Raw genomic sequence first — 14,044 nt, 5'->3', positions numbered from 1 at the left:
ACAGCAGTGCGGATATAATTCTAACAACTATAGCGGACACTCATTCCAAAGAGGGGTTTGTTCGTTTGCCATTTGAGACAAGACTTCCTCCAGCTTTGATAAATTACAAGGTGACTGGCGTTCAAAAGCTTATGAACATTACATCGTTATTGATGACACTGATCATGTAAAACTGGCTAAAGCCTAACGTCTAGCCGCCGTATAGTGCAGGTGTTGTATTTCCTTTAAGAAATGTTCAAGTTATAGTTGACCCTTGGGGGTTTGGAGGGTTTCTCCTACTGTGGAGCTGTGGTTTTGTCAAGTTGTTGAATAAACTTGACCTATTCCCCCAAAGGTATCTTTGTTATTATAATATAGTTACATCAGGTAGGATGTTTACTTAAAATCTAAAGTTGTGTGACAGGCTTTCTTATCCTGCCGCATCGTTTAATGTTGGGACCGTTCTTGTGTTGGTCTCTACAGTTAGGTTTAATGATGCCCATGTGTTATCCATCTATCTGCTGAGAGACAGTATTTTTCAGTCATATCTCCTGGGATACAGTTTCAAGGCGCAGTCACTCATTAGCGATTCCTTTGTCTAGATTACACATGGTCAGTCAAACACACTTTGTTAATGGTTGAGTCATAACTGATTTTTTTCATATACATTTCCAAATTCGCAATGACATTGCGACTTACAAGGAAGTGATCGTCAGATGCAAGTGACTCCCCGGAACCAGCATTATGGCTCCCTGTTGGAAAAGCAATTCAATAAATGAAGTTGCCATTGATGTAAACAGCCAAGATGGCTAACCAGCCGTATCAACATGACTTTTGTCTTATTCTTGGAGATGTTCGCAGGAGATACAAGACAATAAATCTGGACTGGGCAGCAAATGAACATTCTAGCAATCCTACCAACTGGTACTTTGCGGATCGTTAAGAGCGAATCGCAAGTGACATCAGAATTTTACACCTGCCAAATTCCATGGCAAGGGGACAACTCATTCAGTTTTACACCTAGAATGTGGATGGAAACGTAATGCATTCAACCACCACCCAGACTTCAGCTACCACTCAAGTCAGACAAGATATTCGGAACACTCCTAATTCAGTCAATATGTCAGAGAATGGAACAAAATTCCAAACAAAGCACTTTGAACGACTCAGCCTGTGACATCACCAAGCGTCATGGCCCATACAACCGGACTTGCAGAGTTTTGTCGCGACTGTTCAAGTACTTCAACAGAGAGTGTTAGTGCCACACAATCTTTACCTCCCTTTGCCAAAACAATAAGAAGCCTCTTCACCCAGCCTTAGCAATCACCCACCAGAGAAGAATTAAGACAACATTGGAAATTCTCACTGGCAACCGCCATTACCAAACAAACCGCCACTGCTACTCAACAATTGGACCCAAACACTCTGCCAAGACAGGAGACAGTATCTTCAAACCTCCCACAACAGATTCACGAGGGTAGGGATATTAACTTGGCTTTATGACTTATCCCTGATAATGATCATTGTGGTCCATGTGGTATTCAAATAAGAGACAGGCAATATTACATCTTAAAACAACAAATGACAGAAGATAACAGAAAGTATTGAGTATGAGAGCCAAACAGCAATCAAACTACTTAATCAACCTGTACACTGGGGCAAACTGGACTGTAACTATTTATCAATTCATCAAGTATCTTCACATCCAGAAAGGCGAAGGCATGTTAATTGTGCGGTGAATTGAATCATACAACAGAATTCTGCCTGTTGTCATTCCACAACCAACTCAAATCATTCTTGGCACCCAGAAAGCTGCAGCAGACAAGTAAGAGCAATTCTGATCAAACAGACGCCCATCTTTCACCATGGACAATCCATTTGCAACAATTACGACAATGGGAGGATGCAGCCACCAAATCACAGGTTTCTGCACATTTGCTTGACATGCAAGAGAAACTATCCTAAATATCAATGTCATCCGGACAAGACATCAAAGAATGGGAAGTACGATAAATGACTTGAAGCCAGACCATCTCCTGTAAACATTGAGACACTGAAGGCCACGTTATTTGATCATCCTGACACTAATATGACTTCATACATGATCCTAGGTTTCCATACAGGAATTAAGAATCCACAAACCATCACACGAGTATGTCGTAACTTGTTATCAACCAGTGGACCCATTAATGCCAAAATTGTGACTAAACTGATCAATGAAGAAAAGGACAAAGGGTACTTAATTGGTCCGTTTCACACAAATCCCTTTCCTATGCAGAGAGTTCATCTGATAGGATTGGTTGAGGGCAGATACTCCAAAAACTTACAACTCATAGCAGATAAGTCAGCTCAACACGAAGACCAGTGTAATCCAAGTCTGAACTCACTGATCGATAAGGAATAATAATCCTTAAAGTATGTCAGAGTAGATGATGCCTTTTAACGCATTAGGCAGAGGAATGTTTATGTGTAAACCTAGTAAAATACTAGTTATTTTTTATATTTGTATACTTATCCTGCATTAATCCTTAATACATCTACTGCTTGTTCTTGACAGAGAAAAAGATCTGTGTGAGGTCTTGCTGAAGAAGAAGTTGTTTCAACTAGCTGAGTGGACAACCCTACCACACAGCTAACAACGCTTGTGGTCTGACGTTGATTAATGAATAATTTGCATACTCATATATGCAAGGGGCCGACGTATGGTTCTCAGTAGGAAGTGACAACTTGGAGACGATGGTTTGCGGTATATACAGTTTTACTGTATACATGTAAATATATACATACAAAAGAAACTATGTGCCAGGTCAGCACATAGTGGTAGTGGTTGTTGTCTAGGTGCCCCGGAGCACCCAGCCTAACCCTAGCTAGGCTAAGGGTAAGACCTTTCTTCCTCTCTTTTTTTTATCTCAGGACCAAGGCTTATATAGCCAAGGTCACCTGACATTTAGTAAGTAATAAATATAAATATAAACAGTAATTCATTAGTGACATACTTGCACATCTCGTTCAGGATGGCAGAAGGTCGATGTACACAAAAATGGGGATTAACAATTAGGATTAGCATCTTATAAATAACAGCAATTAAGTGTTTCAAGGCATATAGATGTCATGGCTCCAGGGTAATGAGCCTTTTAAATCAAATGTTCTTCAGACAATGGGTGTCGTAAATCAGTTGCTATGACAACTTCCCTCCGTTACGTGAAGCTTGGACCCCAAGCTTACATGAGTCCAAATTGATATGTGTGAACTTTTTCACAAAACAAAAACAAAATCAGTTACATGAAAGTATGTAGGTATGAAAGTGATCATCTAGCCAATTTGATTTAGTGCCAGTTTGAAAACTAACCAAGTGATCTTTGTAATGTGCAATTTCACTACAAGGTATTAAAGCTTTGCACAGATTCAATAAATATATCATGGAGGTTCTTTGAATTCAGGAGTCTGGCTTGGCGGTGGGACTCAGTACCGAATAATGATAATGAGTAATGTCATAAAAAGTACAAATTAAACATCTCAGCAAATATTTCGCATAAAGAAATTTGAAACCAGGAGTCTAACTTTGCTGCGCGACTAAAACGGTACTTGTGGGTACTATTGCCCTTTTAAGTACAATGGGTGCTCTTCCCGTGTCTTTGGGGAGCTTGCCCAGATAAAACTCTGAAATGCTGAATACTGCTGTGCTGTTAATTACTTAATACTGACATACAATAAACATATATGTGGGGGTGGCTCACCCATGAATATCCCTAACTGAATTCAAAGTCCTAGACAATACATTCAATTTTGTACCAAACTGTGCACATTAATAACTTGTAACAAATGACAAATTTTGTCGTTTAGATTTTTGAAATTATGAGTCGAGCTTGAAGGTGTGACTCGATAACCCTACAGCTTAGGTTTGTCTGGGCCCTCGCTGCAACTATATGTCTGGCGTGGCCTGGAGACATTTCAAAGATTCCCTATACAATAACTTCAAAGATCTAGCTTGACTAAAGATGTAATTTGGAGTATATTGCACATGTACAAAACTGAATTTTGGAAAGACACATTTTTGGCATTAATATACTGGCTTTGATTAAACATACCTGGTTGCACTATTCAACAGTCACACAATATATATCCTTGATTGAGTCCATGTAAGTAAACACAAATTAGTAAGTCCCTACGAGATATCTTGAACGCAAGAATAGAGACAACTCGACCAGGAAATGGGGAGACGCAGAGGTGGGGTCCTGGTGTTTTTCCTTGCAAAAACTTTCAAAGGAGCGCCCATTTATTGTCGTACACATTTCTGGGAGACTGTCTATGCGCCAGTGTAATAGCTCTTGCTGCCCTAGCCAAGTAACCCTTGCCACTTAAAGCTCTTTGAAGATTGACCAGACATGTAGATGTAACCTTGTAGATCAGAAGATTCGGCCAGTCTGGGAGTTAGGGAGGGTCAGTGGCTATCTCTCCGATCGACGAACCATCCTCCCGCTGGCCACCTTCTGAAGTAGTACTGGATGCAGAAAAGCGCACGTTTTTAGTCATTGCCAGGGGATGCTGAAGGCGTCGACTGCCCAAGTCTGAGGGTCCGGAACCGGTTATATGAAGGTCCATATCTAGTAGTCCTGGCTGGTGGCAAACAGTTCTATGTTCGGATGGCTGAGGTGCAGACAAACAAGAGCGAAGGTGTCTGGGTGGAGCTTCAACTCTGAGAGTCTGCCAGGATGTTGCGACAACCTGTGATGTGTTGGACCAGGAACTGGAGTTCCAATTGATTGACCAGGTGGAAGAGTTGGAACGTTTGTTTTAAGAGCCAGTGGGAATGGGTCATTCATTGGTTTGGAGGGCACAGTGATGTTGTCCATCGACACGGTGATCCGCTGGTGCTGGAGAAATTGTTTGAAAAGTTCAAGGTTGTTGATGTGCCACTGTTGTTGCGAGGCAGACCACAGCCCAGAGATGACATGAACCTTCAAGTGCGCTCCCCATCCTTGAAAGGAGGTTTCAAGGAATAAGTGGTACGAGGTCGTAAACTCTGTCAAGGAGACCTCACCTAAGACGTTCGATTCCACTGTCCACCACCTGAGATGAAGTTTGAGGCAGTCCAGGAGGACGATGGACACCGACTGGCCTTAACCTGAAGTACGGAGCCAGGAACATCTGTACAGGGCGCAGTTGGAGTCTCCCTCTGGAGTCATCACTTGCGCTGATGTGAGGAGACTTCCGCAGACTGATTATCCATCTAAATTAGAGTAGGAGACATTATGTTAAGGCCCTGTGACGGAGGAGTGTGGCCTGGTGGTTCAGGAGGCAGTCTAGGCAGATGTGTGTAAATAGCCATGGGGCCGAGGAAATTCCAAATGGGAGCACCGCCCATTGATAGTGGACTCCCTCGAAGAGGAAGCGGAGGAGTTTCTGGTTGTCAGGATGGATGGGAACATGTAAGTATGCGTCCTGGATGTCAAGGCTGACATGTCATTGACCAAAATAAAGAAATGAGAAACAAATCAATTACAGTACCAAAAAGAATATAATCAGTTCAGAAATATACTGAACAACAGAAGTTCCTGTGACATTGAATAAGATTTAATGCAAAGTTATGCTTTTTACCAAATCTGAAACAAAAAAAGACTCCTGTAAGTGTTCAAATGGTTTAACTTGCCATACTGACTTCAGAAAATGCGTGATTTCATAAAAAACATGAACCTGCCAAAATGTCAATTTACAAATCAATAGCGTGTGTGTCCACCTCTGGTTGCGATGCAAGCAACACATTCATCTCATGGAATGGACCAGGCGTCGCACAAAGTCCTGTGGGATATCTGTCCATATCTGCTGGAGCATGTTTCGAAGTTCCTGGACTGTCTGTGGAACACGTGGTTGACATTGAAGGCGCCGATCCATCTCATCCCATATGTGCTCCCTTGGTGAGAGATCAGGGGAGCGAGCCGGCTAGGGGATGACATTCACGTTGTTTTGTTGAAGAGAATCCTGAACAAGTTGAGCAATATGAGGCCGGGCGTTGTCATGTTGAAAGGTAATGCCTGGGCCATGATGATGCAAAAACGGTAGAACAACAGGGCCGATGATCTTGTCACGGTAGTGCTGTCCATTGAGATTTCCCTCTACCACTATCAAACTGGTCCTCTGTCTTGCTGTAATCCTACCCCACACCATAACGCTGCCGCCCCCGAACCGATCTTCTTCCATGACACAATGATTCGGACCCGGTGAGCTAATAATGTGTCACCATCCTTAAAATGGTGAACACTAGACTTAAAACCTTTACCTGTAATCCTTTGCACCATATTCTAAACCTTTGAAATGTGTGTTCTGGAATATATTTTCGAAAAACATAGTTTCACTAAGATTGGCGTTCATTCTGTTTAAATGTACGACACACTTTTGAGTTTAATATTATAAATTTATTTAAGTTATGGACAGTTGGATGGTTACAGAAATATTTTTCTGACTTTTTCCTAGCTTTCCTAGCTTGTTTACAATCAGTGTTAAACCATTGTTTACGAATATGTGGATTTTTTAGGACTTTGGAAGCCATTATTTGGCAATTTCATTTAATTGGTTGGTTTGTTGTTTAACGCCGCACTCAGCAATATTCCAGCGGTCTGTAAATAATCGAATCTGGACCAGACAATCCAGTAATTATTATCATGAGCATCGATCCACACAATTGAGATCGATGACATGCATCAACCAAGTCAGCAAGCCTGACCACCTGATCCCGTTTGTTGCCTTTTACGGCAAGCATGGGTTGCTGAAAACCTTTTCTATCCCGAATCTTCACAGGTCAGAAAAAAGCTGAATAGGATCAGCTACATCACTGATTGAATGATTGTTTGTGATGTAGTGAACTAGAGGTCTCTTGTGCAGGCCTAATCTTGACTGCAGCAGACAAGGTAGGAGCAGAAGCTTTCGCCCATGTGTAAACAGTCTGGCAACCAACTGAATGGCATGAAACAGTCTTTGGAATGATAACAGGAGATGGCTTTGAAACAGAAACAGCAGCAGCGTACCTTTGGCCTGACTTGGGCCTTCTGGCAGTGGCGTCTAGGCAAATTTTGAATTTAACAAATATAGTGAAAATCAGTGTAAATGATTATTCATACAATTCAATCATAAATATAAATTTCCAAGCAGAACAGTGAGAGAGCAGAGAGCAGGAAAAGTAAGGTGCTCAGGGCTTGGCATGACCAGCCGATTGATAGGATCGGGCCTATCCTACCACCCGTCTAGGCAAAGTAAGGGTCTAGTGGTGTATGGTGTAGTGAACGCTATTCCTGGAACCAGTGCCCTCAACTAACAGACTCTCGTCCTCCACCGACAAAGGGACGCAACCCATGGCAAACGGGTTGCCCAATTGGGTCGCCTTTTACGACCAGCAATGGGGTGCTAAGGACACATTCTTATCTACCCAGGTCCCCACAGGGGGAACGGTTTTCGAGTTATGCTCTGGAAATGAAATGATTACAGACAGGTGGACATGCGGATGCACATATGGACAGACGAGGCGTAGACTATATCCCCCGCATTATATGCCAGGGGGATAAAAAGTAAATCACTATAATGACGTGTAGTACAAGCTACTACCAGGATATGAGGTCATATCAAATGCTCATGCATTCATCACTGGTGTGTATGGTCCAGACTCAATTACTATCAGGTCATCATGGTAAAACAACATTCACTTTGTTCACTCTCAACAGACAATGTTTACACAAGGACAAGCGGGATCAGTTTAGTCAATGGCAGATTGACCAATTTTTCCTGTATATCGTTTATTGTTTATCAAAGGTCAATATACCCTTGAAGATCCGGGTTAAAATTGGTCGTCAGCAACCCATGTTTGTCTTAGAGGTGACTAATGGGATCAGGGGGTCAGGCTGGCTGACTTGATTGATGCATGTCATTGTATCCCAATTGAGTAGATCGATGCTCATGATGTCAATCACTGGATGATCTGGTCAAAACACTTTTTTTACAGATCCTTGTCATATAACAGGAATATTGCTGAGTGCTACATTAACAACAACCAAAGGTCAACACAGGGCTCACAGGAATGAATATGCCGACATCCAACTTTTAAAGAGTATGGGCTGCAAGATAGGATCAATGCACACACAATACCTGAGATTTTCAGTGATGACTCTCCTTTATCAATGGGTGAAGACAATCCATCAGCTAATGACTCAAGAACAACTTTTACAGCTCCAACTCGGGGTAATGTGATGTGATTCCAAACAGGATAGTTGTTTTTCTCTGCATACCTGTGAAGTAGAAAATGCTTTTAGGGCCAGAACATTTTTTCTTCATATTTTACAGATGTTCGGAGCCTATACATACCAGACTCAGAAGACTCTGTAGCTCTCTTAATTTTTTTTATTTTTTAGGGGGGGGGGTGGGGACATCATATCAGAGTAACAGTATCTGTATTTAACTTATATCATGGTATGTCTGTCAAATGTGAGAGGAATGGTGCTGAGAAAAAAACAAGAATCATTATCAGGGCAAATCCGTGATTCACATAAAAGAAAATATGTTTGTGGCATGCCCAACACTCTGCACAGGGAATTACTGCACCTTAGAAGACTGGGTCACAGGTGGGTTTTTTAAATACCAAAGCAACCATATTAAAAATAAGATTTGAACCTCTTAAACAAATTAAGGTCACATGATGAGTGGGGGAACAAGGATGTCAAGTTTCAGCTTTATTGGTCCAGTGGTTTCGATGGAGAGGACAGAGAAAGACTGTGTTTTTAGAGACTTCAAAAGCATAGTCAAAATGTAAAGGTAAACTTTGTAAACTTGCAAAATACAAAATAAAAGTGTTCAATCTCACTACAAACTACACATATGTGAAATTTCATTTCATTTTGAACAAACCTTGAGCAACAAGGCTCTGAAGCACACCTGAATTATGAGTGTGTGTGTTTAAATTCAACCTGCAGTCACCCGTAATGATCCGAGTTAGATTTTGTCTTCAGAAATCCATGTTTGCTTTAAAAAGGCGACTATGCATGCCTTAAGAGGCAACTAACGGCATCAGGTGGTCAGGTTTGCTGACGTAGTTGATGCATGTCAGCGTATCCCAATTGTGAAGATCGATGCTTATGTCAATCACTGGATTGTCTGGTCTTGACTAATTATTTACAGACAACCATCATATAGATGGAATATTTCTGAGTGCGACGTTAAGCAACAAACAAACAAACAAAACATTGGAGACTGTCTATATCAGACTCTGTCAAATTCAGATTTTGGTGAAAATTTGATTTTATCTCTAGTCCCTTCAGTTCCTTAATAAATTATCATTACTCAAACAGACCTACAACTCTCTAATTGGGACTTTTTACACTTCATACTTTGGACTAAAATTACGACCCCAACAACCAATTTACTATTGAAGAGTGTCTGAACCGGGCTTGACCAGATCAGACAGGACTGAATATTCTCTCACTTTGAAGTAAACTCAGTCAATGTCAGCTAAAACAACAAAGGTAACTTGTACTTCAGGGACCTTTCACGTTGTCTAAGTGGAACTTGCACGCTGGAACTTGACACGATACATTCCCTGTATCTTTCTATAATTGGTTAAGAGGAAAAAAGGAAAAAAGCAATTAAGTTGATTCACTTGTAATAAACCGGGAACTGACTTTATTCAGGAATACCAGTCATTGCATGAAGGTCAGGGTCTTGCCAAGGGATTTGTACACAAAGTGAAAAAGAAGTCAGACCTTGACAACGGAAGTTATGTTGTCCAAAGTGTCCAAAGAATTATCTCTGAAGGATGGTATAATTGAGAAAGTTGCTGCTTCAAAATGGGTGTCTAATTATTGTTGCCTGATCTGAGAAGCCACATAAGACATTGTCAATGACGAATTTCCTCTCCCTCACACAGAAGAGGTCTTCCAAAAGATGCACGGTAAAAAGGATTCCTCTAAATAGGACATAAAATCTGCATACTGCAAGAATGTGGAACTGATGATCTGGCAGAAGACAGTATAGATTTGACAACATTCATGAACCTTAATGAATCTCATCGCTTTAAACAAGTATGCTTTATTCTTGCATCAGCCCCATTCAGCATTCATTCAGCCACAAGTTTCTGAAACACACAGTAACTGAAAGATTTGGGTTGTTTCAGATTGAGATCTGAGCTCATGGGGAAGGGAAGTAACTCCTAAGTTGGAACTGCAGGTCGATGTGAGTGATGTGCTTTGCTGTGGTGAAGTTTGAATATTGAAGGTATTTTGCGGTTAGAAATTTATTATGTATGATCATATGAAGTGAATAACACATTCATCTGTCCAGCAATTAAGTAATATGAACCTAACATTGCCAAATTCAGCAATATATGTGCAGTTATATCTAAGGTGTGAAAACATACGGGTTAGTCTGAAATGGTGTTACATATTAGCCATTAATTTGTGAGAAGCACTTTAGTTCACTGTGGGTCAAATTACATTATTAACAGAGGTAATTAAATTCAAGATAAAGTTTCAGTAACTTTAATATTTATTATATTTTATTATCTAGACATAATGGAAACGTTTTATTTGTTTTAGCTTTGAACTGACTAGATCTATCCACAACATAGGTCTATCCACCACACACAGTGATGTATGAAGTGAGAGAAAGTAAAGTTGAGTGAGAAAGCAATACTCTTTTGTTATTAATATACACACCTAAAAGGGACAGCACGTCAACGGTTCTGTGTATTTTTAAATCATGCATGAAATAATTCTGATTCTGATGTCACATGCCCGAATAAAATCTCAAAACAAAACAATATAGATCTCCGCACAGTGAAGTCAACAACACAAGCACAGCACAGTATTTTTTTTACGGAAGAGTTACAAAATACTAATTGCCCGTTTGATTAGATAAGAAAGAAACCAGTGTTAATCAAAGCATAGATTACACTATATATATGCCTCGGTATGAAGCCAATCACACTCCTACCCAGAGTTCCTTACGGTGAGCAAAGTTCCTCTGTCACATCGTCACATCTTACACAGTCCATTCATGTGTTTTTCATGTTTCATTTGGGACAAGTCTACACATTTAGATAAACATGTCATGAAATGCTTTACTTTCAATTAGAAACTATCGTAAAATATGAAAAACTAATTCCATCTGCGTATCTATCCTCCAAATCCAGTCATCGAAGCTCTTCAGAAGGCTAGCACAGTCACTTTGATATGTAAAGCTATATTGTCATGCACCTTACTGTAACAGTGGCAGTAGTATATCCATAGAATAATGCAAAACAATATGTAAAGTGCATCAGAATAAGTGCTTTTGTTTACAAACAAGAGGAAATTCCAGTCAAATGATCAGCCTACAACTGCGACGTTGTCACTGGAGCAAAAACCAGAAAAAGGCGAGCAGAGCAAACTAGGGAGTTATCGGCAACTGTTTACAAAGCTTCAGAACGGTAGACGTCCTGTCCCTTTAATCATTCCAGAATATGATGTCCATTATCCTCAAGGATTTGAAAGGTGTTGAATGTAAGATGGAAGATATGATTATCAATGGTAATTCAGAAAGATCACAAAGAGAATCTGGTCAGAGTTCTTGAACGCCTCCAGAATTCTGGACTAAAACTAAAAATACAAGTGTGAATTCATGATCCCAAATCCAAGTACTTGTTCATATCAAAGTACTTCAGGCGTCACACCAGATCCATTCCCACAAACTCTGCTGGTGACCAGGAAAAGATAGTCAAGAGGAGGAGATGCTAGTTAAACTGTGAAATCAATAGTTAGCATTGTGTTTAATTCCAAGCATACTACCTCTGTAATATCATAGTCATAATTTATGTTTTGGCTGTTATCACACTACAAAAATCTTTCTCAACAGGCATCTGATTCACTATCAGTTATCAAATGCCAATTATTATTGACTTTGTGTGACTGACAACACATATGCTTGTGGTCTTGTTGAGTTTGTTGATCTCAATGTCAACAATCAACAATGAGAAACAATCCACAACAAGGAGGTGTTTTATGGTCTTCAATACAAACAGATCCATCCCAACCTATTGCCAGGGTCGATTGAGCAATTCCATGGACATAAGTGGTTGTGGAGCATTCATTCTCTCTTTTATGCACTCTGTACAGTTGTTTACGACTTATTTTAGTTGTTTTCGAAGGTCCTGGTAACCACACATCATTTCGCTCATTCTCTACATTTAACAAATCCTTGATGTCCAGGATGTAAGACCACAAGCATTTGTAGCCTCATAGACATATATATTACGAGCCTGCTTCCCCTCAGCAATAGAACGCTTTCTATACTGAGCCTGTCTCAACATGGAAGATAAGCTTAAAGAGCTCCTGGAATGTTTGATCCATCTGGCAAACTTTCATGACAGAATTTCATTAGTTCTCTGCATACTTCAACGTCATCTTGCTCAACTGAGTTCGGATTTCTTCAGTGTCACTCTGAAGCAGGCATATTGTTGATGACACTGTTCTGGCTGTGAGGGAGACCTTGAGAGGGGTTGCTAATAATAAGGTATCCACCAATACTAAGTGTTTCCCTGGTACAAACTGAATTATCTATGTATTTCTAGGGTAAAACATCCAAATCCTTGGTACCCAACAAGGAGGCAAATAGACGCTTATGATCTGTTTCAACTGTGAATGTAAGGCCCATCAAATAATTGGAGCATTTCTCAAAAGCCCAGGTTGTAGCAAGGACTTCCTTTCTAACTTGGGCGTACTTCTGTTTGGTTGATGTCAGTGACCTTGACGCATGTGCGGTTGATCTCCAGTAATTTCCATGCTGCTGTATAAGAACTGCTCCCTCTGCTGAAACTTTGGTAGGCTTCGAAAAATTGTTGGGCCAAGTACCTTGGCTGAACTAATTTGTCTCTTGATATCCTTTAAGACATCTTGTTGAGGCCTGTCCCACTACCATGTTAAGTCTGATTTGAGTAAGTCTCTGATAGGTTTCTATCTTCTCTGAGTCTGGTCGTATTCCTGTGGTATCAATAATAAACCAAAGAAACTTTATGCATCTCTGCTCATACGTACACTTGTTCCAGTTCAAGGTTACTCCAGCAGCTGCTACTAAGTCTGGTAATATTTTTAACCTAGAGTCTTGTTCTTCCTGTGTTTCACCAGACACAAGTATGTCATCCATTAGACCGGGTATTCCTGGTATTCCAACAAGTATCTGCATCATTTGTCTCTGAAAAACTTCTGATGCTGAAGATATGCCGAAGGGATCTGTTGAAACATCCAACATTAGTTATCATTGCTAATAATTCTAAGAATACTACCTCTATTACATCTCTGCCATTAATCCTGTATTTTGGCTTCAATCACACTAAAATTACTAAAATTTAACATAAATTTTCAGATTTTCAACAGACATCCTCTTCACTGTCAATCACACAATTAGTTGTCCCCAAGTAGTCTCTTAACTACCCAAGCCATGACGTCATAATGGCGGCAACTTCATTTCTGTTTTTTCCCTCATCTACTACTAGAGGTAGATGAATTGGGGAGGTGGGAGGGAGTAATTCATATGTTATAGAGGTAGTATTCTTAGAGTTATTAACAATGATAACTATTCTTAATAATTCTTTAATTTTTAAAGTGGGATCTGCCTCTACTACCTCCCTGTGTAATTGACAGCAATCCTCTTCTGGAAACCATAATGTACTGATTCTAATCCTACTTAAGATAATTTCCTCTGAAATTCCCCTTGAGGACTTGAAAATCAGAAATGTGTCAAGAATCAGTCAAATATGTGATATTTTCACTAAATTTACCGTTATATTTGCTGATCTTGATCGTAATAAATTGGATTTGGGACCTTAAATACTGGCGATTACATCACTTCCAATTCTGACATCACTTCCAGTTATATTCTCACTTCCAGTCTAATGATGATTGTTGATAATTAGGTGCTTCTAATCCATCCTACACCTTATAGACAGAATAACCCCACACCCACCCCGCCTTTTTTTCAATAGAAGGGGTAAAACTATTGGTGGGCGATAGTTTGTGCTGTGACAACCAGACCAAGGAAATATATGCCCTGTAAA

General features: G+C 40.2%; 1 protein-coding gene across 3 annotated transcripts in view; it reads right to left on the bottom strand.

Annotated features, from left to right (window-relative positions):
* The window catches only part of LOC124149736 (acyl-CoA:lysophosphatidylglycerol acyltransferase 1-like), a 78,161-nt gene that overhangs the window by 37,063 nt on the left and 27,054 nt on the right, over window positions 1–14,044 (bottom strand). For all 3 annotated transcript variants that reach the window (XM_046521491.2, XM_046521488.2, XM_046521489.2), the window contains exon 5: window positions 8,113–8,252. In XM_046521491.2, the coding sequence (XP_046377447.1) occupies window positions 8,113–8,252 (140 nt within the window). The remainder of the gene's footprint in view (window positions 1–8,112; window positions 8,253–14,044) is intronic.

The sequence above is a fragment of the Haliotis rufescens genome, unplaced genomic scaffold (assembly GCF_023055435.1).
Source record: "Haliotis rufescens isolate VD_foot unplaced genomic scaffold, xgHalRufe1.0.p SCAF_3, whole genome shotgun sequence".
Lineage (NCBI taxonomy): Eukaryota > Metazoa > Mollusca > Gastropoda > Lepetellida > Haliotidae > Haliotis > Haliotis rufescens.
The sequence above is the reverse complement of the archived record's forward strand: the minus strand, read 5'-3'. Positions and strand labels throughout refer to the sequence as shown.